Source organism: Dermacentor andersoni, chromosome 1 (assembly GCF_023375885.2).
Source record: "Dermacentor andersoni chromosome 1, qqDerAnde1_hic_scaffold, whole genome shotgun sequence".
NCBI classification, from domain to species: Eukaryota; Metazoa; Arthropoda; class Arachnida; order Ixodida; family Ixodidae; genus Dermacentor; species Dermacentor andersoni.
The window spans coordinates 260,903,880-260,931,482 of NC_092814.1; the positions used below are offsets into that span (position 1 = coordinate 260,903,880).

A 27,603-nucleotide genomic window follows, 5' to 3' on the forward strand; every position below is an offset into this window, starting at 1 on the left:
AAATGGTACCCGAAGGAACCTATAGCGTCCCCAAGGTGTGGCAAATGTGCACAAATACGAGCTGCTTTCGTCAAGAGCTAACTGCCAAAATGCACTCTTAGCATCCAAAACTGAGAACACTGTACACCCACTTAGCCGCGCGAACAGTTCTTCTGGAACTGGAATGCGATAGTGATATCGCTTCACGGCTGCGTTTAAGTTCCTTGGGTCAAGACAGATTCGCAGACTTCCATCTTTCTTTGTGATTATGACGATAGGATGCACCAGTCTGTTGGTTCCGTCACACGTACGCTTGGTTATGCCATTCTGTTCCATTCGTTCGAGTTCAGCTTTCACAGTCTTTTCTAGTGCACTAGGTACACGGCGAGGGGCAGTAACTGTAGGCTTAGCATCTGGCTGGAGGTGTATGCTGTATTCTCCAGGTAGCCTGCCAGTGCCTCTGAACACATCAGGAAATTCTTGGAGCACGGCTTCAAGCTGTTGAGAAGCTGAGGGGTACGCCTTTTCCACTGCATTAATGTTCCTGACTCTGTGCACCAAGTCTAGCGCTGTGCATGCAGCTGCTCCAAGTATAGGCTTGAGGCTTTCTTTGACTAGCAAAAATTTTAGGATGCTTTGCTTGTTTTTCACTGAGCAAGAGAGCTCACATTCATAATCAATGTCGAGTTGCTCACCGAGGTAAGTTGTGACCTTTGCCTTTGTTGTTGTCACAGTCGGCTGGGGCTTCCATTTCAACACTAGCTGCTCAGGGAGAATGTTCACGTCGGACCCCGTGTCCAATTTAAAGTTCACGTCGCGGCCATTAACTTCGACGCATTCGAACCAGTCTGATGATGCATTTTCCTCAATGTCCACGGTGAGGCTTCCCAAGAAGAGTTCCTGGTCGGGGTCGTCACCCTGGTCGGCGCCAAGCATCCGAACTTTTCTCTGCATTGTTCGTTGCTTCTGACGGCAAACACTCGCGTAGTGTCCCAACTTCCCACACGCGTAGCAGGTAGAGCCGTAGGCGGGGCAATGTCGGGGTTGGTGCAAGGTTCCACACCTGCCGCATGTGCGTTGAGATACTGTTTCTCTAGGCTGACTGTTTCTTCGGTACAACGATGGTTGTCCTCTCGGCTGTTGCTTGTCGGGTGCTTGTTGTCGAGCTTGCTTGTGTTTTCTCTTCAAGTTGTCCACATTCACTTCTTGTCCATCCGCTGCCGTTGCTAGCGAAAACACATGCTGCTTGGATATTTCCGCAACTCTGCACGTCGCGACAATTTTCTCCAGTGTTAGGTCTCTCTCGCGAAACAGCCTTTCTCGAAGTGCTGCATCCCGAATGCCGACGATGATCCTGTCGCCCAGGAGGCGGTCATGCTTGTCACCGAAGTCGCATCTTGCTGCTTGCTGCTGGAGTTCAGCAATGAACTCGTCAATGGGCTGGTTTTCTTTCTGACACATGCTGTTGAAGAAGGCTGTCACTTGTGTCACGTTTTTCTACGGAAGGTATCTCTCGTCGAACTTTGCAAAAATGGCTGCTACTGTGTCGCTTCTTTGCTCACCTTCAGCTGGCGGAGAAAAACGGAATGTCTCCACGACCTTCCGCGCTGTTGGACCCATGACGTGAAGTAGCAGTGCTCGCCTTGTTGCTTCTGGCTTCGCGCTGTACTGGCACGCTGCTTCGTAAAGCTGATAGGCCGCTTTCCAGTCCGACCACGCTTCGGCGGGATTGCTGCCCGGCTCGAAATGTTTGGGTTGTTGAATGAGCGGGAGTGCCATGCTTAATAACGTTGATGCCGCGTCACTGAAGGGCCTAAGAGCTGCTGCGTTGGGTTAGTTGACTTCTGACACCATGTTATATCTGTTACATCTTGATTACTGTGGATTACAACTGATAAGAAAAAGGACAACGGACGCCATGTTGAGCGGGTTGAATCAGCACTGGCCTGTCCCCTGTTGGGAGTGGCGTTTATTGTGCAACTAGCAAAGGGAAACGTAGGGGGTGCTAGCGATTACATAACAGATATCAGGAAATAAGAAAGCCGTAGATAAACGCTGCGGTTTTAAAGAAAATCCACAATTAAAATAAAGTGTACCATACTTTTCTTAAAACGCCAAAAATTGATCAATTGGCTGAACTTAAGAAGCATCATAACCAAGTAAATTCACAACTGAAAAAAGCGAAAGAACAATGCCATAGTAAATATTCTCGCGTATTTATACAAATCCAAGGAAAATTTGATAGGATGTAATAAATCTGACTGGAAAGAACGACAACTTGAAAAGCCTCCGTACCTCCTCGTTAAATGACACCCTTGCTGAAGTTGACGCACCCCCTTATGAAAATGACTGTTGAAATGTTGTTGGCATACTGTTCATGAATTGTTGACTTAATAGCCTTTCAACAATACCTCAATAATTATTGAAACCACAGAACCATAATTCAACAATAAAGTTGTTGGGTAGTTCACAACAAAAAAGTCGACTAAATTCTGTTGATATATTGTTGAATAGTATTGACTGTTATTGAGCCGTTGTTGAGTAGTTTCCAACAATAAAGTCGTTGACTAAACTCTGTTGACATAATGTTGAATAGTATTGAGTATTATTGAGCCATTGTTGAGTAGTTTCCAACAATAAAGTCGTTAACTAAATTCAGTTGATATATTTTTGAATTATATTGAGTATTATTGAGCTATTGTTGAGTATTCACAACAATAAAGTCGTTGACTAAATGCTGTTAACTTATTGTTGAATAACATTGAGTCTATTTGAGAAATATTGAGTTTCCAAGTATATGTGAAAAACACACGCACATGTGCATGTCTACGTCTTTTGCCCATATATATTGTTTTACTGATCACTTGATCGCCCCTGCATATATACATGGTGTTGTTTCACGTTACTTGAACCATAGAGTTATCTACCGAGTGGGCAAGGGGACAGGGACCCCTGTCCACCCAGTAGATACGCCTGTGGTTTAAGTTGCGTGAAACGCCCTGCATATATATATATATATATATATATATATATGCATATATATATATATATATATGCCTTCGGCATATATATATATATATATGCCTTCGTGATAGAGGCATCTATGGCTGTCGCACAGTTTTATTTGAAAAGTTGATGAACTTCTTCAAAAGCTCTCTCTCATTCACACACGTTTTCTTTGCCGGGTGTCCCAGCTAACTTCAGCCAGAGTTTAAAAATATGGGAATGCAATGTAGCTGGATAGAACCAAGGTAATCTTGTTTGCCGTCGCTTGGTGATACCCAATTTATTTTTTTCATTCAGCTTAATTGGATAATTAATATTAATTGTCCACCTTTTCAAAATTATAATTAGATGAAAAGTTTCAATTAGAAAATCGTTGAGGAACCTGAAAAACTTCTGATACAGCTTTCTGTTGCTCAACACATGCTACATAACAGTGTTTTTCCGAGCGTGAAAGTATCCCGCAAATGCACGCAAAATTGGCGCGCGACTGGCCGCTCGAGGCACTTTGCGTGTATTCGCGGGCTTCTTTCACGCTCGGAAAAATACTTTTATGTGGCACGTATTGAGCAACAGAAAGCTGTATCGGGAGTTTATCATGTCGCTCTACAATTTTCTCATTGACATGTTAAGTTACGTAAAAAACACTGCGCGCGCACGGACACACACACGTACACACATATGTATGTACATGACTTCAGGATAGAAGCATGTGCGGTTGCCGCAAGGTTCTATGTGAAAGGTTGACGCACTTCTTGGAACAACTTTCTCTCTTTCACGCGCATTCTTTCTTATACCGGGTGTTTCAGCTAACTCTACTCAGAGTTTTAAAATATGCCGATGCACCATAAGACGACGCGACCAAATGCATGTTGCTCCCTTTTGTATGTGTCACGCTATTCTTGCATTTTTCTTAATTAGTTAATTAGTCAAGAAAACTTGCCATTCTGAAGCAAAAAAGTTAGGCAAAAGATTTCAATTAGAAAGTTCTAGAGCACTTTGTAAATTTCTAACTTTTTATCTATTAAGTGTTAGTGTTCTTTAGCTACCTGCGGATGCCCGCGAAATACAAAAAATATCACCTAACATACCCGCTTGCCCACCGTGCTTGCAGCTCTCCCAAACTAACAGAGCATCGAGCAAGGTGTGCTGCCGCTTAAAAGGCGGCAGTGTAGTGACGAAGGCGTTGGCTTTGGTATTGACGCCAGCAATGTGCTTCCCTCTCTGCGGTTCATGATAGCGATAAACAGACGGGTGTTCACACCGGTTAAATTCTATGTTCGTTTGTGCGCGGAAGGCTTAGGAGCAGTGCAATCACGACTCGCAGGCGGGCATGTCACGTGGTGTTTTTTTTTTTTTTGTGTTTCGCGGGCATCCGCAGTAAGCTGAAGAACACTAATACTTAACAGATAGAAATTCAGACGCTGTTTATTCGGACGTGTTGCCAACTGCTCTGCAACTTTCCAATTCGATTTTTTTCCTAGCTTCCTTGCTTCAGAAGTTGGTTAATTATTCTTGACTAATTAGCTAATTAAACAAAATACAAAAATACCGCGACACGCTACATACAAAAGTGAGCAAAATGCATTTGGTCGCGTCGTCACCACTGCTTTTGTTCAATGTTGGAGTAATGCCGCTATTGAAAACCGAGATGAAACACCATTTATTGTACCGAAACAGCACTATTTCCAACGACGTCTAGGGAAGTAGAGAAGGTGATCGCTTGATTTAAGAACAATACTCAGCAGGATTCAACAGTATTATGACATTCAAATAAGATATGAATGTGATATCATTACGAAAGTCCTAGCCCACATTTTCAATAAAATGCTCGAATCTGAAATTTTCCCAAACAAACTTAACATAGCCAGATTTTGCTGATTTCACAAAGGCAGTGCTGACCATACGGTAAACAGTTTCATACCAATATTGGTATTACCCCTTCTTTCAAAATATTTTGAAACTAATAAATACTCGATTAGAAGTTTTTCTGAGGAAGTATGCTATAATTAGTGAGGCACAATGCGGTTTTCACAAAAATAGCTCTTGTGAACATGCGCTCTTACATGTCAAACAGAAAATATCACAAAAGGTTGAGAAATTATTATGCAGGATAGACGTATTCCTGGTACGGCATTCGATAGTGGGAACCATGGTATACTGCTTAAACTTTATGACCATCGTATTCGTGCAACAGCATCGGAGGTAAAGAAAAGTTACTTGACTGAACGGTATCAATTTGTTTCATTTAATCAGTTCAGCTCGTACTTCTCAAAGACTGGTGTCCCGCAGCATTCCATACTTGGTTGCTGATTATTTAACATCTACAGAAACGACCTGCCAAGCATTTCTTCCACACCTAACATAATCATATACGCCGACGGCACAAATCTTTTTTAGCGAACGCTTTTCTGCAATACATTGAGAAAGAAATTATTGAGTATTTACATTTATTGGCTCTCCGGTTGCACATAAAAAAAGCTGCAATTAGATGTTAATGAAATGAAGTATATAGAATTCAAACCACTAAACAAAAAACTCCTTAGTACATAATTGTTTTATTTCAAAGGAAATGCATAGAGCAGGTAAAAACCTAACAATTATTGGGGGTCTGGTTCTTAAATAACCTCTCTTGGGACAATCCACACAATCTAACCAACGAGCTTAGTAAAGTAGCAGGTTGTATGTACAGGAATAATGCTCTTCTTCCAATATGGCTAAGAAATCAGTGTATTAAGAGGAAGCTCGGGTGCTCCTATCTAAATACATGCAAAAGGAGAATTCCTTTTTTCTCGGCAACCACTGCACCAAACATGACGAGGTTTGTAGCATTTAAAAGAAGACTTAAAATCTAGAGACGGTTTGTTTTGTCTTTTTGATTTAGGCGGTCAATTTTTTTACTAAAAATTGGCTAAAATCAAAAATTTTCAGTATCATGTTTACAACTCTGTAACTCAGCAATGAAGAATGACATCACAATTCTGTGAATTGTAACTCATAGTACAGCTAAAGCGGACAAAATTGATATGTTAGACAGGATTCTCAAAAAAATTTAGTAATATGGAAATACAGCCTTTGCAGAACTCTTGTACATAACGCAACAAATTCAGGTAAGATAAATTGACATACATAATTTGTCCGCTTAGAATGATCTAATGAATGCCGTTTACAGAACCACGTTATCTCTTCTTGATGCAGAGCTATTGAATACTTCGCGCTTCTATTTTTCTTCAAACTTTGGAATTTTTGAAAATTCCTTGAATAAAATTCAGGCCCTAAATCGAAATTCCGCTTCCAACAGTCACTATAATTGTAAGGGCCGCGCGCGTCGCCGCGCGCTGCAAGGTCCCTCGAAAAAAAAAAGCGCTAGGACGCACGCCACTGCAAACACTCGTGCCCTGTACCGCGTTGAAACTCCACTGGTAGCTCGCCGTCGTTGCGGTGCCGATAACAAGCGTAGCGTAAGACTGCAACTCCACTTTAAAACATAAAGCAGCCAGGGCTTCGTCCAAGTGGTTCGGACTGTACTGTGAGCCAGGTAGCTGCCGCCTTTCCATGATGGCTGGCAAATTTAATGAAAAACCCGTGGGCTACACTTGGGTGACACTTAAAAACATCACGTTGCTGATGAAGCCTTTTTGCAGCGTCGATCCTCACTTGCTGGTGGTGAGTGTACTCGTTTAAGGGCACACATGCGCAACACGGCACACATACGCAACTATGTATGTTTTGCTACGTTTTGACATTATTTCATATCAGCGAAGCACCTTTTCCTCAATGTTTGACGCTAAAAACGACCTGCGTCTGTAGATGTAGATGTAAACAAGTCCACCGCTTTGATAAATCCGGCTTGAAAGGCTGCGCTCGAAGACTTCTTGAATATGCGAAATGTCGAAATAATGTTTAAGAAGAATGCAAAACTGGAACTCGAAGTGCAGAAATCAGCGACAACAAACTCCAAGGCAGCCGTGTCGGCAAAGGGAACAACTCGGCGTGCCTTTATCGGCCGCACTGTTTGCACAACGACGCTCTCAGGCCTGCTCACCCAATAGTCATTGAGCGCTTCATGGCTTCCAGGAATGACACTCTGCCGCGGAGAAGCCATTAATAAGGATTCGCGATCCACGATAGGCACAACTGATGCAACGTGGGCGCAGGTACACAGACCTGCCGGCGAAAGCCCCGCCACCCTTTCAAAACATTTCCGGCGACGTGCTGCAGAGGGCAGCACAGGAAAATGAAGAAAGGCGGATTGTAATGGTTTCTGTTGCTTTTCCAATTTACCACATGTATAGTTCATGGCGATGATATTTAGCATGTCAAAGTATGTCACAAAATGTGCGAACAATGCATGTAAACATACCTGTATGAAATACGAAGTATACCTGCAAGCCGAATGTCATCAGGAGCAAGAACCTCTGTCAAGCCCGATGGCCTTTAGCTCTTGCTACGCGTTCTTGTATAAGAAAGAAATAAACGGCATTGGATCGAACAAAAAGTAAGGGTAGTAAATTTATCGGCCATATAAGCTTATAAACATTCGCTTGCTAACTAAATTAACAAGCATCGTGTCACGCGTGCACAAGCAAACGTGAGCACATCTCACACGATGACCCTCGTCCTTACAAGTAATCCAAGAAAATTCTGGAACATAGTTAACCCTAGTGATAAGTGCATTAATACTTCATTGCAGGATAAAAACAGCTCACCTTTCCGTGACCAATGTCCGACAGCACTCAACTCACTTTCCACATCCGTCTTTACAAGAGAAGATAGTTCTAACATTCCTTTTGTACCCAATTTCGATTTCAAGTACATGGCTCCCATCACTATCACTTTAAAAGGCGTAGTTGATCTTATAGATAACCTTGAGATGTCTTCATCCTCTGGCATAGATTGTGTAAATTCTAAAATACTAAAGAAACACAATTCTAGTATCGGGCTATATTCTGCTACGCCTATTTAACCAATCCCTTACAACTGGTATGCTTCCTACAGACTGAAAGATCGCAAAAGTAGTGCCTGTCTTTAAGAAAGGTAACAAGAGTGACAGTGAAAATTACCGTCCTGTATCACTAACGTGCAGTTGCTGCAAAATGTTAGAATACATTATCGCGTCCCACATATATTCTCAACTTGAATATATTAACTTTTTTTACCGGAAACAGTTTCAGAAAAGAATTTTCTTGCGAAACCACACTACTAGAATTCACGGCAGACTTACACTTTGATGTGAACAGTAGTAAACAAATTGACTGCGTTTTTTTGGACTTCTAGAAAGCATACGATCGTGTAGCCCATAGTCGCCTGATATCAAAGCTCTCTGCAATTAAACTTGACTCAATAACCCATCACGGATTCGTAATTTTCTTTCTAATGGCGAACAGTTCACTGTTGTTGGTAACTTTTTCTCTGTCCCTCCTGACGTCACCGCCGGTGTAACTCAACACAGTGTACTCGGCCTTCTACTCTTTTTAATTTACCATATCCAGCTTTTCTGGACACGTACAACTAGCGCCCCAAGCGGCCCCGGCACGAAGCTAGCGCGTTTTCTATAGAACGAGCGAGTTTTTCGCCAATAACAAAAGCTGCAGGTTGATTATTGAAAAAGGCAGGTGCCAGGCATGTTCTGGAAGACAATCCACACGAGCCAAATGTAGTGATCACGCTGTGGCAAGCAAGAATTTTGTTCCCAGAGCAGTTAAAAATTCAGCAATGGAAGTCTATGGAAACGACGAAAATTTGTACTTGATTTTCGAGACAAACGGTAGCTTTGATAAAACTACGGCGTCTGTCATAAAAGTCGCTGCAGCGTATGTAGTCCGGAGACTCAGCTTTCGATTGATGCCTATCCCTGACTCTCTACACATATGCATAACACTGTTCCCAAGAGAGATTTTTGACACAGTCGTACGTGGTATCTATAAAACCCCGAGCGTATCACTTGCAAAAACGTTGTAAGCCGTGGCCGAATCGTTTAATCGCTCTCACCAATCGTTCCCCGCCGTGCTGGCAGTGGTGCGACGCCGCGAAATCATTTTTCTTTAACGCCACGTAGGACTGAGTTCGACAGTCTTCTACCAGATGGCCGAAACACGGAACTCATGATTTAATTTCAGTTTTGTTTCTTTCAGGAGTGCTCTTGAAATATTATATTTTCTATTTTTGCTTCCTAAAACGTAGAAGTGGGTTGCTTATTTGTTAAGTCATTGCTTTTATTATATTTTATTCCTTAAAGAACATAACAACAAGCATGCGCATGTCTTTTTGTTACGTTAAAAAATCGTATATACTGTCGTGTATATACTGTCATGCCTTGTAGCATGGACATACTCAGGAAATTCTGGACATTGCACCTTCACCATCCGGTAGAACTTCATGCCAATGCACAAGCGTAACTGAATGGGCAATATTTTAAACAATCTTATTTCTATATAACAGCCGACTATCAACAAGTTTCAACTGTCTGCGCCAAGAGAGTAGTCTTTTGTAACAACATATGCATTTATGACACTTAGAACATTGATCTTGCGTTTAAACAGTGTCTTGGTCGGAAGTGGGCGGTTATGTCACACGACAGGAGCAAATGGTCTTGCAACCGTTCAGCAGAGGGCACATAGACTTGAAGAAGCGCGAAATTTAAACCGTAAAGCTATTTATTAGAGCTGGCGTTTTGAACGGTAATTGCTCAGCGAGCGCCATTCAGTCTGTTTGCACGCGCATGTTTTTGCGAGGCAGCAGGGAAGGAGAGGGAGTGTATATGGGCGTACACGCCATGAGCGTGCGTGCGTGTGTACTTGCATTTGCGTGTGCGCGCGTGTTTGTGTCTCCGTATTTGAATATGCGTGTACATTAGTGTGTGTATGCATGTGCGAGCATGCACGCGTTTGTGTATGCGTGCAGTTCCGTGTGCCTGCGTGCGTACCTTCTCGTGCGTGTGTGCACGCGTGGACGTGTATAAATGTGAATGCGAGTGAATATGTGTCGTATCTCTCTCTGCGTGTGCGTGCGTGCGTGTGCGTGCGCGTGTGTGTGTGCGAGCGTGCGTGCGAATGTGTGTGCGTGTGCGTGCGTGTGTGTGCGAGCATGCGTGTGCGTGCATGTGCACGCGTGTGTGCGTGCGCACGTGTGTGTCCGTGCGAGCGTGTGTGTGCGCATGCGTGCGTGTGCGTGAATGTGTGTGTGTGTGTGTGTGCGTGTACGTGTGCGTGTGTATGCGTGCGTGCGAGTGTGTGTGTGCGCGTGCGGGCGAGCGTGTGTGTGAGAGAGAGCACTTCCCCGCCTATATACGCCTACTCTCCGGGATGAATGAGATACAGAGTTCAAGCCCGTATTTAAACCTACGAGGCAAGAACGAATGACTCTGCATTTACAGTACTATCTCTTTCTGAAAGCGAAGTCAACGCAAAAAAAAAAAACGCCTGAGCCGTCAATATCGCCGCCCCGATTTCGTCACAATGGCACCGTCACCATCGGCACGGCTCCGTGAGCTGTTCACCTTCGTTATTTTCCTTCCCACGCCGGCGGCTCATTGTCTTCAAGCCAGCGACGCGCAAATCCTGCACCATCATTGCGTCATGCGTCGCTCCTACGACAAAGCAAGCTTTCGGCGACACACGTTCGCTGCTATATTGATATTAAAACTGTGAACTGCTTGCCTTCGAATAAACAGCGTTAATAAAAATCCAAAGCGGACTGGCCACCAGGAACACGCTTACGGAGCCATATTATTGACATCACAAAAGGCTACGTGCGGTCAGGTTGATTTTACTTACAGACGCTTTTTTTCTGCGTCAATTGAGCTTTCCGAGACCGTTTAACTGGAAAATATTTGTTTGAATAGCTCTTACAGAAACATGTTTAGTCAAAATGTCTTCGCTCGGCTATATAATCTCGAGGATGGGCTCCAAATTACTCACTTTAACCATTTAAGATCAATACTTGAAAATATATTTAATGTAGCTTCGTCAATTACGCACACAACGTCTCAACTTACTCCGTATCTAGAGGTTACCATTATGAACACTCGAATGATAAGATGATCTCCCCAAGACTTGTATTGGTCAGTATATTTATTTGGAGCAGTTAAAAGCAGCCGACATATTGATAGTGCAGTAGGCTTGCTCTGAAGCAAGTGTGAAAGCATGGACAGGTTTTCTTGGCGCAAATCAAGTTCATGAGCTTAAACGCGCTTGCCCAGCGTGCACTTCTGCCTTTACAATGCTGAGTGATTCCCGGATTCTCACCGGAACGTTCGAGCGGCAGGCGACGGCTGATGACTGCTTGCTCACGACTCAGAAGATGTTCAGTGGTGGCGGGCCTGGGGCCACCCCTGGGTGCGGGGTGCGCATATTGCTCGCTGTTATGTCAATCTAGTTAAAGAAATAACCACGACGCCAACACGACCAGCAGCACACACGTAGTGGCCCAAATATCATCTCATGCCATGGCATTCGTCTCATGCATGCATGCTCTGGATGTCATGCGTATCCTGACATAAATTTATTTAAAGCAACGACCACGATGACATTGTGACCACGAGCATGCCATGACATAGCCGTCACGTCATTTATGCAATTGCTGTCATGTCATGCATGCATTTCTTGTCATACCTGTACTGTATACAACGACTTCGATGGCAAGACGACTCGGAGCACATACCTTGCTGCCCATATATCATAAATGTCATGAGATGTCATTCATGTCATGCATACATTCATATGCAGGGCGATAATGTTTAGGTTTTATAGAACTTTAAAAAATCACCTGTGGCAGACGGCATAATTCTCGTCCTTGAAATGGATTATTCTAAGAGGCGGACCTTACAGGCACGAGAAATCCAAACGTATTAAACTAATTAGCAGAAATTCACTAATTAACTGCTGAATTAGTTACATTGTGGATAGGATAGGATAGGATAGGATAGGATAGGATAGGATAGAATAGGAATGAACTTTATTTGTCCAGCGGTTATTGCTGTTGGTGCCCGGGGCTAGGCTGCCAGGGGTCCATCGCCCGAGAAAAATCTTTGGAGATCCTCGGCAACGGCCCTGGTCCGCTGGACGGCGGCAGATGTTGCAATTTAGGAATTGTAGCCGCCGAGCTTGCAGGACTATAAACTATAGCACTATAATCGAATTTCCAGGATGACACCGGTTTCGAGATATTATTTACTGAAGTGTCGAACGAAATACATGGGTGTTCAGTTACTTTTGTGCTTCAACACATCAAATAGCGTTTTGTTAAAAAGTAAAGGAAATGGCAAAACAGTGCATATTTAGGGCAAGCTTCATGGCGCATACCTCCAAAATGGCGTCATTCCAGAAATTCATTCCAAGTGGATAGGCCTTGGAAACTCACCGGCAACAATTCGTAAATTGCAATATGTACCGTCAAGTAATCATTTTAAAAGATAAATTGTGGAGTTTTCTTAAGTAGTTGAATATTTGTTTAAATTCCTAGTGTAAATAATGTCCGCCACTGTGAATAATCCAGCTCAAGAATTATGTTACCGGCAACAGACTATTTCTTTAAAATTGCAAAAAAAAAAAACGGAAATAGTATCACCCTGTATATACGGTTTGAAAAACTACCACGATCATATCACGACCACTTTGGCATACCCGGTGGTCAGAGCTAGCAGACAATTTGGGTCACTGACTGATCTACTAACGCTGGACAAAGAATGCATCGCATTCAAATGTAGCACCAAATTGAGAGTGTGCATTTCCACGTTTTAACAAATGATCATAAAGAGTCGTCAAAGTATCACACAAAGTGTTTTTATTTGCCCTCAACACAACAAAGGTAAAAAGTTTTAACCTTTAATTGCAACAAGGGTAAAAGCTGCCCGGAGTCCCTCGATGGCACACCTCTGGACAGTGTAGGAACGTTCAGCCCATAGAAGGCTCGTCTCTAGAATATTTTCAAAACTGGGCAGCACTCAGTGGTGGTGGTGGTGGTGCCCGGCCTCTGGATCGCACGTGGTGGCAGCACTGTGAATCTCCGCGATTTGCGGCTTCTGTAAAAACAAAAAAAATAAACGATCAAGGGTGTCATATGCAACGTATATGTATATTTATATATGTAATGCGAAGACGTGGGTTTGTATCCCACCTGTGGCCAGTTCTGTCATCCACTTTCCTTTGCATATAATTTGCCTCATATAATCATTTCTTACAATTAGAAATACAAATACAATTAATTAATACATATAAGTAATTTCTCCTATGCTGTCCTTTCTCTTGGCTTGCTGGCTTCTTATCCTTTGACTAATAGATATTGCTGTTCAAATAATACTATGCTCCATGCTCATACTCAAGCCCACAGGCAATAAAATACCACACAGGAGATATTCTTTTCCTTGCTTCGTGCCCGTTCACAAATGAAATGTATTTCGTTCTTGTGTGTCCAACTCCTAAAAACCACATATGTCAAACAACGACTGCGTTTAAAATCACCCTTTTACTTTAATGTCATCGCAACAGACAAGAAATTACGATGTGGCAGGGGAACTACCTAATAGCAGAGGGTCGACATGATAAAGTAACTAATTCGAAGGCTGCTTTTCTCATTGGTCGGCCACCTCCGCTAACAAAACGTTCCCTGCCACCTTTGGCTGGTGCCTCCTACGACCTCATTTATCGCGAGAACAGCTTCGTGCGTACGAATCGAGATGCAGCATACCTGAAGCTGTGTTCGATATGAACAGTAGTTCTAGCTCCCATGCACTTAAGTTTGCAGAAAGGCCAGTTTCAATGCGTACAATAATTATTTTAAGAAACATATCGACAATAGATTCAAGGAGTATAATGTCAAGTTGAGGGCCCGTATGCGCCTAGTCTGCCGGCTGTATAAAATGGCAATATGTACACATTTTTTGACAAGACACATCCTTCTTTTAAGACTGCTGTGCCTCTGTCCCACGCGCAGATGATCTATATCAAAGTATTCTTTGGGGTGATTCCCTTATAAGATGAACTTGGCTTCATTGTTTTCATTTCGCACACCTAGTGCGCTGCCTCACTGGCTAAGGCGCTGTGGTCCTGAGCAAGATGTCGAGGGTTCGATTCCATTTCGACGGAGGCGAAATGGAAAACAAAGAAACGATCGTGCTTAGGGTGTTGGTTAATGAAACCGAGGTGCTCAAGATAAACCGGTGCCCTCCACTACTTTCATCCCTCATCCTCATAATCCTCTGCGCAATTCAAGAATGTTAAAATCCCAAATTTAATCTAATTCTGCTACCATTTTTTTTCGTTTTGCAGTATCCTGATTGTGAACGTTCTTGAGCACCTGCGAGACGGCCGTGAAGCCGCAATCCAGCGGAACCGCCGATTGCAGTGAGCACAGAGAGGATATGCCTTTCGAGATGTGTCGCGCAACGGCGTGGTAAACACACGAAAAGCGCTTCCAGCGTATATCGCCTTTTTGCGCTGAAAATGGACACGATCAATGTCTGCCTACTCGATGTGGGTGCCTCGAAGAGGCACACACATCTACTTACACGTAATTCTTCCAAAACGGGACGCAGCTGTAAAAAAAAAACACTAATGGAAAAAAACCGTCTTCCTCTACCTTTCCGAAAAAAGTAACTGTAATAGCAAAGACAAACTCTTGTAAGATTATGCGGCATTGCAGGATCATTCAACACAAAAAACATGGAAACTGTCAGACTTGCCACCAAAGAGACTCACGCCTACATAACGAAACGCGCCCGTCCATTCTGTACTTGTTACACACGCTGCTCACGTGATCTCTCCTCCGCAGGCTCTGTCACCACACCTTAATGTGACCCGCTCGGATTTTCCCCATTTTTAAGGCCGTTTTGAATTGCAATACTGGCTCGTAAAGAGGTTCAAGCGTGCCTTTGAAAATGTTAGTTACGTATCTTTATTTACCGGCTTAAAGTAACTTGACTTCACTTGAAGCTTTTCCAGAAGGCCGCACTATACGTTTTCTTGAGCATTCCATAAGTTGGCCCTCGCGCTTAAATTTATCCCCTCAGATGATATGCTAGGTGGGCCCTCTTTCTCCGAAACCCTCTTCCCATCACATTTTGCGAACTTTTATTTTTCGTACGCCTGTCATTCTAGTCCCTTGTTGATCTGTTTTGCGTAGTTCACGTCCTGATATATTTAATTTCTTTTTACTTTCTTTGTTGTGGCTTTCTTTAGCACCTTTATTTTTTACTTTCCTCGCTATAACTTATTTTTATCTCCTTCAGTAAATATTTCAAGGTAATTTCTCTTATGGCGAAGTGCCATTTTTGTGTGCTATTTTTGTTGCTTTCCTGCAACAGCTGAATTTATTCTCATAACTTTTAGGTTTTTAGCGCACAAAGAGGGACGAGAGACAGAGGCACGACGTGCACACAGCGCTGTGTCCGCGTCGTACCTCTATCTCTCGTCCCTGTTTGTGCGCTAAAAACCTAAAAGTTATGGAATACCAACATGCCCAAACCTACGCTCTTTCAAGTTATCCTCATCATCGCGTTCATTGGTAATTAGCATAAAAGCATTGCCTACGACGTCTCCATTTGGGCCATTATATTACGAGAGGTTATAGGTTTTAAGTTTGACGGAATCTTCTTGAACCACTTGTTGCATATAACATAATGCTGGTTCTTAAGCTACATTAAGTAGAGCGACGAACATTACTTGCAGGAGAAACCGAAATACATGTTCAGCCAAATAAAAAGATCACTGATTCACTTCTTAATTCACTACCTTACGGCACATATTTTAATTTGTTCATCGTAGCCGGTGAGCTTGAGAGGCGCATCAACTTGTATTTATTTTCTAGAAAGATACAAGTCTTGAGAGATGCGCCATACAACGTCGTAAAAAAGCTCTGCTATGCATTTAAGCACAAACTGGAGCGCCCATGCATTTCGTCCCAGACTTTGCGAACTGATATCGATAAACTGGTGGCATCCTGGAAAATTTCATGTGGATACGTCTTCGAAACTATCCGGCTACAATTCGTCAATTGCAATATGCGCAGTAGAATAAGTCATTAGGAACATAATTACTGATGTTTTTCTTTAGTGGTTGAATGTGTGGTTCAATTTCTCGTGCTAGCAGTGTCCGCCTTTTCGAATAATCGAGCTCCAGGACAAGAATTATGCTATTTGCTTTAAAAATTTCCCCACACCTTAAAAGTGATCATCCCGTACACAACATCCGTCGAATTTCTGCAAAGTTTCGTCCTGACCCTGCTTTCATTCCTCTTGCAGTGAAAAGTGACACTTGCGGTGAACACTTTTTCAGAAGGCTTTCTTTTTTTTATTCTTGCGGTTGTGCTCTAAAAAGAGATCAACAGTTTGCACCGCCAGGCAGTAGATGCTAGCGGTGTGTGAATTGGAAAGTAAACCAGGAACATGGTATTCCCGCACTATCGGTCAGAAATAAATATACGTGCACGTTCAGGAACGAATCACTGACAACATTCTCCTGGCTGTAATTTTAAGTCACCAGCTGCAGTATATTAATTTACTAATGAGCTTTCCGAAAGTAAGTAACTGTCACTTCAAATTGCAGTGTATTCAATGCAATGGCACTACAGTATGTTTTTTTTTTCTCTCGACATACATTTTAGTTCATTTTCCGTTTTTATTTCCGCTCACTTCTAGCAAACGAAACAAGCCGTAGTAAAAAAATACAGGGACGCATTTGTCAGTGGCTCTCAACCCGTAGAAGATTAAGAGTGAGTGGTTCCATAAATTCTAACGTCCATGTTGTTGCAGATCGACTCACCGTGAAGTGGTTGGCCATGGCAGCTTCCTGTTGAAGAAAAGTATAGAAAAATTCTATGAATCTTTGAAGGTATAAAGCACTACTTTTTGCTAGGATTACACCCCTTTATTTATTACACAAATACGGTGGCATTCACTATTGTATGAAATGTAGAGCAACAATTTACAGACCTATCTTCTGCAGTTACCAAAATATTAACGAAGTCGAAGTGACTGAAGAACAACCTCATTTTATTGTCATTCACAATTTCTTCGTACGAAACAATAAATTTTCTAATAGTAGCCTTGATTTAAATTATTTCTGCTGCGCAACGTCAGGATTTCTACCGGCTTTCTTTTATAGCAGTGTTCCGAAAACAAAACGCAAATGTTTTGCCTCCACATTCGTTAAGTCTTGCTTACGGCGAGCCACAGCTGTGGTCATGCAGCACCATTGCATGATGTAGAGTTTCTTTTTGTTTTAAACTTTCCTGATTCTCAAGTTTGTATTACCTAAAGAGCTAACTTCACTATATGACATTGGGAACAAGGTGTCGAAGAGAAAGGAGATATCAATTTGATTAACGTAACTCGGGCCAGTTTGTGTTCGCAAAAGTACAGAAACCACCCGTGCAAGCCTTATTTGGTGTAGTTGTGATAGCCCTTTTCATAATAATTACAATAGCGTTCTCTTCTATGGTCGTGCTGGAAACGCTCCCGAAGGACATGATATTTTATACGTTGTAGGCAACAAACTCTAACACTATATTACATTGACGTCTTACTGGGCAGTTCGCATGGAGACATAAATCTGGCCTTACTGCGCGAGTGTATATTGTGTAGTATTAAAAACTTCCGGAGAGGAAACAAGAACTCACCAGGTTGTTTCCGACGCAGAGCTTCCGGATCACGCAGCTCCAGTCCTGGCAGCCGAGAGTCTTCAACGCCTTGTCAAAGCTTTGGTTCGCCTGCATTAGATGGCCAGGGAAAGTTAAGCTGAATACGGTTGAGACAAAAATTACTCGCGCTTCATTCAGTGTATATCGGATTGGAACACAAAGCAGCTCGCACGCAAGAATTGCTCGTAATAAAAGGCACACGCTAACAGTGGCAGCAAACCAAACCAGCACACAACCAAACCGAATTCTGACTAACCGGTGATAGGGAGAATATCATGGCGAATAAAAAGAACATACCATTTGGAACTCCGTGCAAGATGTGTGCGGTTTGAGTGACGCAATGTCGAGCGAATTGGTATATGGATTCCTGTTACTGAAACTTATAGATGTGCAAATATAGTCAGGTGAAGCAACGAATAGTGTTTAGTTGTGTTTTGTGGCGTTTAGTCTTGCTTTCCTTTTAACTTCTTGTGTGCGTGTTTGCACGCTTATCTTAGAGAAAGATGCGTACACGTTTCCAGAGCCATATCCCACACATTCACGTATCGTCATGTGACATAAAAAATATTAGGACATGCGTGCGTACTCAATAAACGCAAGACATCCTCTTTAAACACACATAAAGTTTCTTCGTTTCACTTGAACTTCATAACTGCTGGCATGAATGGGAGTCGTGTCTGCGTTTGCCTGTGCGTATTCTTTGCCTTTGCATGAGCCTCACTGCTCGAAATTGTGTGTCTCAGGGTGAAATTCAGACGTCATTTCATTCGATGGGGCTGGTTAATCGCCTCCACGTAAAAAAAAAGAACAGAAAAAAAACCATATGTGAAGCCATTCCATATCATTCTCGGACAAAATTTACTCTATCATTATTGTTCACTAGCTGCAATATCGCCTGTAAGTTGATATTACAGGAGAGCAGCGTCCAATAACTTAACGTGCCACTTATTTACATCATCACATATTTACCGTCTACTGTGGGCACAAGTAGCCTAATGATTTGTAGCACCTGCTGCGAAACATCATTCTGCCATGCGCTTCCCGGATCTCCATCGGGGCCTCTTTCATCCCAATAAACTCTCTCGTCGAAAGTCCAGAAGCCCGAATTAACGGTTCAGAAAGGGAAAGAAACCTAACACGCCATCGTACTCTCGAATCACACGCTGCAATACATATATAGCTGTTGCTCTTACCCCTCGTGATATGTGAAGACCAATGCATTGCAGTTCATTCTTCAGCTGTCCGTCTTGTTTATCTGCGCAGAAGAAAATCGAGCACCGTCGTCATGGAGGCACACAACAGAAACATATTAGAACGCGCTTGTTGCAGATATACTTGAGCGGCACCATAACACGCGCCGATTTTACAAATCTCCTTCTATCCATTACGGCCGTAGGTGTCCATGTTCACCATGGATATATGACATGTATAACGGTATGACAGAGCTGCAAATGAAAAAGAACAGGTGTACGGCCCAAGTCATGACAAAGATTCGAACTCATCGCTCCAATAATACGCCATTGGCCCCAGTATTTCCAACAAATATGATTTTCACCTTCACGGGCACTACACTAGAAATTAACGTTTACCTTTCAAGCGCATGCATGTATACTCTCACTTCCAAAGGATTGCGAAACTGAATTTGATTTCAAAAGGGTCATGATAAATTTCTTAGTCTTTAAAATAAACAAACGCAAATGTAAAAAGGAACACCTACGTCCACTGAGTCCTATAGCAAGGGTCCGCATTTTGGTTCAATTTGAATTTAATTGAATTACCTTATTTCCAACAGACTGGGGGAGTCAAGGAAGAAAAGCTGCAAGTGCAGCTTGAAAATACACCCTGCCCCCTATGAATACAATACATTGGAAGCGCGGAGCTGCCGCGTGTTTTTGACAATACAAAAATACAGTTTTGCAAGAATGCATGAGACGCACTAAATGACGTTTCACTCATCACAGAAATATATATATATATATATATATACATATATAACATAAATGTAAACAAGAATCTGTACACTCAACTAATCTACACTCCTGAAATAGCTGACCGTATAGACATGAATTATTAGTCCTGCTAATTAAGTCAAGAAAATTCTGATGGGGTAAGGGCACATATATCAACTCCAGATTTGTTGTAAGCATTTAAAAGCCTTGCACTATAAACCACACCCAGTATACTCACCGCAGAGCTCGAGGTGGTGAGCAAAGCTCACAGCGCCGACCATGGCGAGCAGGACACAAACAAGAAACGCCTTCATGGTGACTCTCTGGCTCTTCACGATACTCGCACAGCGAAATCAGAAAGCTCAAATGAAGCTAGTGGGGTCTAGGGGCGATACGGGCCCCTTTTTATACCGCTAAAAACGTTGCTGTCGAGCTGCTGCAACACAGGCAAGTTGCCACCTACAGAGGGTGCAGACAGACGTTGCACACACGAGAAATAATGAGGCACCTTCGGCTGCATTGGTCAGAACTGGCGTCAGGAACAAGTTACACGTGCGATTCTTGACGGTGCCAACATCCTCCCGCTCTCGTTGATGTATCCCGCTTATGAACCGGCACGCACTGCATCTGAAAACTGCCGCCGCCGCACGTGAGATAACCAAGGACACGAATACGCTCGCCATCGAAGACGCGCGCCGCTTCCCACTTTCACCAGTTGCGCGACGTCGGGCAATAAGCACCGCGTATTTACTTGCCTCTTGCGTCTCTGCCTGAGTGGGGAACTGGGTGTGTAGGCTGAGCGCTGCGTTATAGCCATTGGAGGTTAGTCTGTGTACTACGGTGTCATTGGTTACATTTATTTACTTTGTTACTGTAGTTTCACCATTTCTTCACGCTTCTTGGACGCTCATTTGAAAGTGTATTGGCACATTCCACGTGCAGCTGGAGGGCTCTGCGCAATCTTTCCTCCTGCGTTGCTGGCTTTCTTGCTTTTTTCTCACGATCAACGTGTGAATCTCGATATGAGCTTACAAGCATGAAGGTCTTCGTGGTCGCGGACATGCGCTGCAGAGAAAGCAACTCCACAATAGCAGTAGCGTCTTTTTCACTTCATGGTCTCTCCATCGGATGCATGTTTTCTCACCGAACGATCCTTGTAAGCACGGCTACGCTGTTACAGTTCAGTGAGGTGTATGCCTTCATAACATTGTGCTCTACTGTTTTTGGCGATTTACAGAGAATGTTACAGTAGCGTGCTTCGGTTCACAAATTTCTTGTTACTTATTCTCCCGGCATAATATCCCTGTGGCAGTTGAAATAGCGAAGTCTTTAATGAACTTCCAATATGTAAAAAACTCCCCCAGAATATATTGTATGGGGAGTGCGCGAAACGCCGAGGCAGCGTGAAGTAGGGGTGTCATGCAAACTGCTCAAGAACTGATCTCCGGAGATGGCGTGGTACAACGAGCAACAATTCTGGTCCTTCAAGGCGTAAGGTGCGACGGTAAAGAACGGCGTCGCGGAGCACGAACATTGGCAGCGTGGGCTCCGAATGAGACGATCAATGAGAACACGTTAGCAGTCATCACGCCGTTGTTCAGTGCTGCTGTCGTGCACTGATCAGAAATGGAGAAGACTCTCTCACTTATGCATGCTCCTCGCCTCTTGTCAGCCAGTTAGATAAGGAAACTATTTGAAGATAGGCAATGCTATCCACTTTCAAAGCAAACAAGCGTGACCTAATATAAATGAGGAGAAACTTTGATTAGGCTGTTCAAACAACGAAGCAGCTTACCGCCCGATGCTTACGTATGTGGTTACTTAAATTTCACGTCAGGCGATTGGAATGAAAACAGATTAGAAAAGTTTTACGTTATACGGCCTATCGTCTCCTTGGCTGAAAAACAACGGAGCAGGCGCTCGCTGTGTTCTTCAGAAGTCTCGGCAGCCACACGTCTATGTTGGCTAACTGTTTCGCTCCAGGGCCTCCAAACGCTGCTCGACGTCCTGCAGCTCCTGGGAGGCGCGATACGAATGACGCGTTTGGGCGATACGGCCTCCGCGAGCTTCGGCTGTCTTCTTGGTATGGCTGCAGCGTGCTTTGGTGAGACGAGCTTCATGCGCGTCGGCACTCTCACTGGCCCGTCGAGCGCGCTATGGTTTGTTCTCTTCACTGTCGACTACTGTCTTGCAATGCGCAGCAAACTGGCGTTACGAACTCTTGACACAAACTATGAGCCTCACCCGGCCGGTGGTTCTCCGTTCGCCCTTCGACACAGCCTTCCTCCGTCCCGATGATGATGGTAATGTATTGGCATCCCCTTTGAAACGGGGCATCGACAAATAGTCATCAAGCCTGCATCATTTAATAAGGTATGCTTTACGTGTCTTTCGTTCTAGCATATTTGTATACCTCTCCATAATCATATTCTTGTTTGAAGCTTCTCTATCTCCCTTGTAGCGCTACCTTCGCCTGTAACGGATCCGGTCGTATAAATGTCTTCCCTCGTTTTCTTCCACCCATACTCTAAATGCCTCTTGCTTATCTCGACTGCTGACCGGTTGATGACGACCATAAGCATATACCGAGCGGCTCAAGTTCGTAGGCACCGCCAGTGCCGCGGCATAGAAGCCTAGATACCCGTCGTGCTTGCTTAGGGGCTATGGTTTTGGGTAGCTAAGCACGAGGTCGTGGAATCAGATCCCGGCTACGGCGACCGCATTTCTGTGGAGCCGAAATGCGAAAACACCCGTGTCAGATTTAGGTCCACTTTAAAGAACGCCAGGTTGTCCAAATTTTCGGAGCCCCCGACTACGGCGGGCCTCATAATCAGGTCGTGGTTTTGGCATGTAAAACCCCATAATTTTTGTAGGAGGCTAGATAGATAGATAGAACGCTCAAACTACTTCAAATTCACAAAGAATACTTCGCATCAAAGAGAGCTTGGTGGCGCAAGCCACCGCCACGTCCGAAAGAGGACGCGCATAGCATTGAAGCCGTTTATTTCGCCTGACACGCTCTGCAACCATTGCTTCTCTCTCTGTTTGTGCTTGTGATTCTTTTCAGTTTTATTAATTTAGTATTTTGATAGGAAGTATATGGAAACTGCAAGCGAACTTTTACCGTAGGCGTCGTCGTCGCCGTGAGGTTTCTTATATACTTAGGTATAACTATGCCATATGCCATGCCATGTTATAGGACATGCGGTATATGCGAGTTATTTGCCACACCATTCTATCAATAAAGTTGCTCATACCATGTCTTACACTCTTTACAATATTCTTCCTCAGCATTCTTGACAATGGCAGACCACAAACAAATGTCATGAAACAAAGTGTGACAGGGCGAAAGAATAATATAGCTCAAACCTGAAAATAATGTCATTTTATTTGCACGCCTATGCACTATGCATGTCCCGTGCATTGAGGGCACATTAAAAAATGCCCCAATTGTCAAAATTAATCCAGACGCAGGCTCACGTCGCAGGCTCACTAAGGCGTGCCCCATAATAAAATCATGGTTTCGCACGTAAAACCAAAGAACTCAATTCTACAGCTGCAGTAACATGTACCAGTCTCACACTTCGTGTAATATTCTAAAATGCTGCTATCAAATTCTTTCCTTCGTGCTTATGGCGAAACTGTGATAGCTTTCTTTTATTATTATTTTTAATCGGTGTTCTCATATGCTTTGATGTGGAGTATTGCCTGAGGGAGGTCAAGAAAGACTAAACAGATTGAAAATGAGCGCAAGTCCACTTGTTACGTAATATTTCGCAGTATCGAATCAAAATTTATACGATAGTTAGCAGTAGAAGTCGCAATGGCTATACATCGTATATTTGCAGGATATGAATATTGTTAAACTTTCTTCAATCATGAGGAAATTAATTGAGTGCAAGCAGCTTTTTTTTATTGCGCTGACAACCGCTGTGTATAATTCAAGCTCGAGTAACTCAGTGAAAAGCAAGCCTTTATTTGAAATGAACGCATCACTTAGAGCGCATAAACAACAGAGAAAAAAGAAATCACAAAAACAAACTTCGACGCACACGCACACGCACTACGAACAACCACCACTACTGATAGCAACAGAAATGCGCGACGGATGTTGGCGTCGGCGTTGCTGTAGCCGCTTCGCACTCAGAGCACCGGACCTTTCATGAGACCTTCTTTCTCGCGTTCGTTGTGCGCATGCATGAATGGCGTGTGAGTCATGTGGGGACTGTTGCTTTTCGAAGTCTACCTTTTAATGGGTTCGAGTCATCCTCGTCGTCCTTAGTATTTACGCAAATCCACCTTATTAGGGTGCAACAGAGGCAAACTTCCCCAGCAAAAAGTCCTCACATTTCTCTCTGGGGTCTTTTTGGGTCGGGAAAACGCGAGAAGAAGCCTCTCGAGGATCTTTCCCCACATTCCTGTTAAAGAACCTAAGGTGGTCAAAATTAATCCGGATTCCGCCACTACGGTGTGCCTCAGAATGAAATCGTTGTTTGGGCACGTAAAACTCCAGAATTTAATATTTCATATTAATATTTAATTTAATATATTAATCATATTTAAGATTTCTTCCCCAACATTCCGCCTTACGGCAATGTACGGCGCGGGCGCTCCTGAACACACAACACCCTTATAAAACACTGTAGTGAAAGTTTAGACACAGACCTGATTAGACACAACAAATTAAATATAATCAAATCCTTCTGTACGCCCTTTTACACCATTAGCCCTCCGCTATTCGTCAATTGTTCTTGGTCTCCGCCCCCTTTGCCTGTCTGCCCCACGACGTCACAAAATTGACAAACTCACCATGTGCACGTGACGTGAACGCATTGAAATTAATTAATCTGCCGAAAATAACCGAAGATTTCTTCAGAATAGGCTGATATTGATCTGGAGAACGGATTTATTTTCGTATAACGAAATTTTTACTTGGCAGTATAACGTTGTCGAGCCCTTTTGGCAGGTATAAGACGTCACTCTGTCAACTGTTCATTGTCGAGGATCGCTTTTAGCAGCATTGTTAAGCTTCCGTTGCATGCTGCCGCGATATTCGAGCAGCCACCGCAAGCTAAGCATGCGGAAGCGGCCTAATTGCAAACGAAGGCTCCATCCCACTCATCCGATTATGTACTCTCACTGCCCTAGTGCGGCCCCACTGAAACTTTCCCAATTCTGCGTGCTCCTCGCCTCTTGTCAGCCAGTTAGATAAGGAAAATACTTCAAGATAGGCAATGCTATACGCTTTGAAAGCAAACAAATCTGACCTCCTGTAAATAAGGATAGCGTGTGATTGGGCTGTCCAGACAAAGCTGCAGCTCACCACGCTATGCCTACGTAGGCGGTTACGCAAATTTAACGTCAGGAGATTGGAATAAAAACATATTGGAATGGTTTTACGTTATAGGGCCCCAGATCGCGGTTTCGCACGCAAAACTCCAGAATTTAGCACACACACCGCGAGCAACCACCACAACTGACAGCAACAGGAATGCACGACGGATGTTCGCGTCGGCGCTGCTGTCGCCGCGTTGCACTCAGAGCGCCGGACCTTTCACGAGACCTTCTTTCTCGCGTACGTAGCGCGCATGCATGAATGGCGCGTGGGAGATGTGGGGACTTTTGCTCCTCAAAGTCTGCCTTTTAATAGGTTCGAGTCATCCTCGTCCTCCCTAATATTTACGCAAAGCCACCTTATTAAGGTTCAAAAGAGTCAAAATTCCCCAGCAAAAGAGGAAGCCTCTCGTGGATCTTTCCCCACATTCCCGTTAAAAAACCTCAGGTCGTCAAAATTAATCCGGATTCCCCCACTACCGCGTGCCTCATAATTAAATCGTGGTTTTGGCACGTAAAACTCCAGAATTTATTATTTTTTCCCCAACTTTCCGCCTGACGGCAATGCACAGTGCGTGCGCTCCTGAACACACAGCACCCTTATAATACACTGTAGTGAAATTACGCCATTCATTTATCCATTATACCTGCGTTGTAACCTTAATAGCATCCATTCTTGCCGTGTGGAGGCGACGATTGTGGCAGCCTGATCTATGCTTTTACCCTCTATCTTCTAGACTTTACGGCGGTGCATCTGTAGGGCTGCTACGGCTGTGAGCCTGTCGTCATTAACTGTGTGTGCAAAACTTTGTTCAGGAATAGGCGTGTGTGCGCCTGCAGAAAATGCCTGTTTGAAACCAGCTTCCACCACGGTGGTTGGTTCCGATCGCGTAATTCTTGTCGCCGGCACTTATCAGATAATTAAATTGCTGACAGAGCAGATTAAAATGTATTGGTGCCCGCATGGACGAAAATGTTGGAAGTTGCCGAGTGAACACTCGCCTGCTGTATGATTCCCAGTGCAGAAGGACAATTCGCCGGGCCCGCCGACTTGCATGCTCACGAAAGATCGACATTCCCTGATATCTTGTGTCAGCAGTGACCGTAACGCTGCGTTTTTGCCGCAGGTTGTGCTAGCCTGGAGGTCACTGCCGCATTCAGTTGGTGGTCCTTGCCGGTGGATGCCTCTCCAGCCTGGTGTTAGAGCTTGTGCTTGACTTGCGGAAAGGTGCGCGTGACGAAGGTTCATGAACGCGAGCACTCCTCGTGCAGCAGAGGCGACCGAAGCTCGCTGAGTCTCATCGCACACATTCAAGTCTCTATCGCAGCGCTTGTTGTTCACGACATAACACGTTTTCCCTCAGGTCTTCACTTTAAATATATAATACTAAGTGATTCCCGGATTCTCACGGGAATGTTGCTTGAGCTGCGTGCGACGGCTGATGCCTGCTTGCTCACGACTCAGAAGATGTTCAATGGTGGCGGTCCTGTGGCCACCTCTGGTAGCAGGGTGCGTGAGACTGCTCGCTGTTACATTAATCCAGTTACAGCAATAACCACGACACCATCACAAACAAGAGCACATATCTAGTGTCCCAAATATCATGTCATGTCATGGCATTCATCTCATGCATGCATGCCATGTCATGCGTATACCCTGATATAAATTTATTTAAAGCAACGAACACGATGGCATTATGAGCACGAGCATGCCATCAGATACACGCCATCCCATTTATGACACTCATGTCATGTTATGCATGCATTTCTTGTCATGCATATACTACATATATCCAGTTAAAGGAACGACTTCGACGGCAAGACGACTCGGACCACATGCCTAGTGGCCCAAATATAATGAACGTCATGCCGTGTCATTCATGTCATGTCGTGCATATATTGGCATACACGGGAATAACGTGTAAGTTTTATATAATATATAAAGTTGCCTGTAGCAGACGGCCTAATTCTCGTCCCGAGCTGGTTTACTCGAAGAGGCGTACCTTACTAGCACGAGAAATCGAAGCACATATTCAAGTAATTACCAGAAATAACTCATTAACTTCCTAATTAATTACTTTGTGGCACATATTGCAATTTACGAATTGTAGCCCGTGAGCTTGCAGGATGTACCCAATTTCCAGGATGACACCAGTTTCGAGATATTATTTCGCAAAGTGTGCAACGAAGTACATGGCTGTTCAGTTACTTTTATGCTTCAATGTATAAAATAACGTGTTGTTAAAGCAGTGCATTTTAGAGCAAGCTTGGTGGCGCATATCTCCAAAATGGCGTCATTCCAGAAATTCATACCAAGTGTGTAGGCCTTGCAAACTCGCCGGCTACAATTCGTAAATTGCAATATGTACCGTCAAGTATTCGTATTAAAAGATAAATAGTGGAGTTTTCTTAAGTAGTTGAATATGTGTTCAGATTTCTCGTGCGAATAATGTCCGCCGCCCGGCATAATCCAGCTCACGAATTCTGTTATCGGCAACAGACTATTTTTTTTTTAAATTGCAAAAAAACTGAAATACTATCACCCTGTATATACGGTTAGAAAAACTGCTACGATGACATCACGACCACTTTGACATACCCGGTGGTCAGAGCGAGCAGACCATTTGGGTCACTGACGGATCTACTAACACTGGACAAAGAATGCTTCGCACTCAAATGTAGCACCAAATTGAGAGTGTGCGTT

General features: G+C 43.7%; 1 protein-coding gene across 1 annotated transcript; it reads right to left on the reverse strand.

Annotated features, from left to right (window-relative positions):
• Positions 1 to 12,750: 12,750 nt before the first annotated feature.
• LOC129380061 (antimicrobial peptide microplusin-like) lies at positions 12,751 to 20,157 on the reverse strand. The gene is made up of 5 exons (XM_050196575.3): positions 19,804 to 20,157; positions 18,810 to 18,871; positions 17,596 to 17,685; positions 16,740 to 16,766; positions 12,751 to 13,003 (listed from the first exon to the last, which is right to left on the reverse strand). Exons 1-5 carry the CDS (start codon positions 19,877 to 19,879, stop codon positions 12,926 to 12,928), a joined length of 333 nt encoding a protein of 110 aa, XP_050052532.1. The 5' UTR covers positions 19,880 to 20,157; the 3' UTR covers positions 12,751 to 12,925.
• Positions 20,158 to 27,603: the final 7,446 nt, after the last annotated feature.

What these genes read in the sequence shown, in the direction of transcription:
- LOC129380061 (XM_050196575.3), bottom strand. Translation starts at nt 19,879, where the DNA reads ATGAAGGCGTTTCTTGTTTGTGTCCTGCTCGCCATGGTCGGCGCTGTG. An exon ending in TCACCACCTCGAGCTCTGCG is followed by an intron (nt 18,872 to 19,803) that starts GTGAGTATACTG and finishes TCTTCTGCGCAG; the next exon opens with ATAAACAAGACGGACAGCTG. An exon ending in GTCTTCACATATCACGAGGG is followed by an intron (nt 17,686 to 18,809) that starts GTAAGAGCAACA and finishes CATCTAATGCAG; the next exon opens with GCGAACCAAAGCTTTGACAA.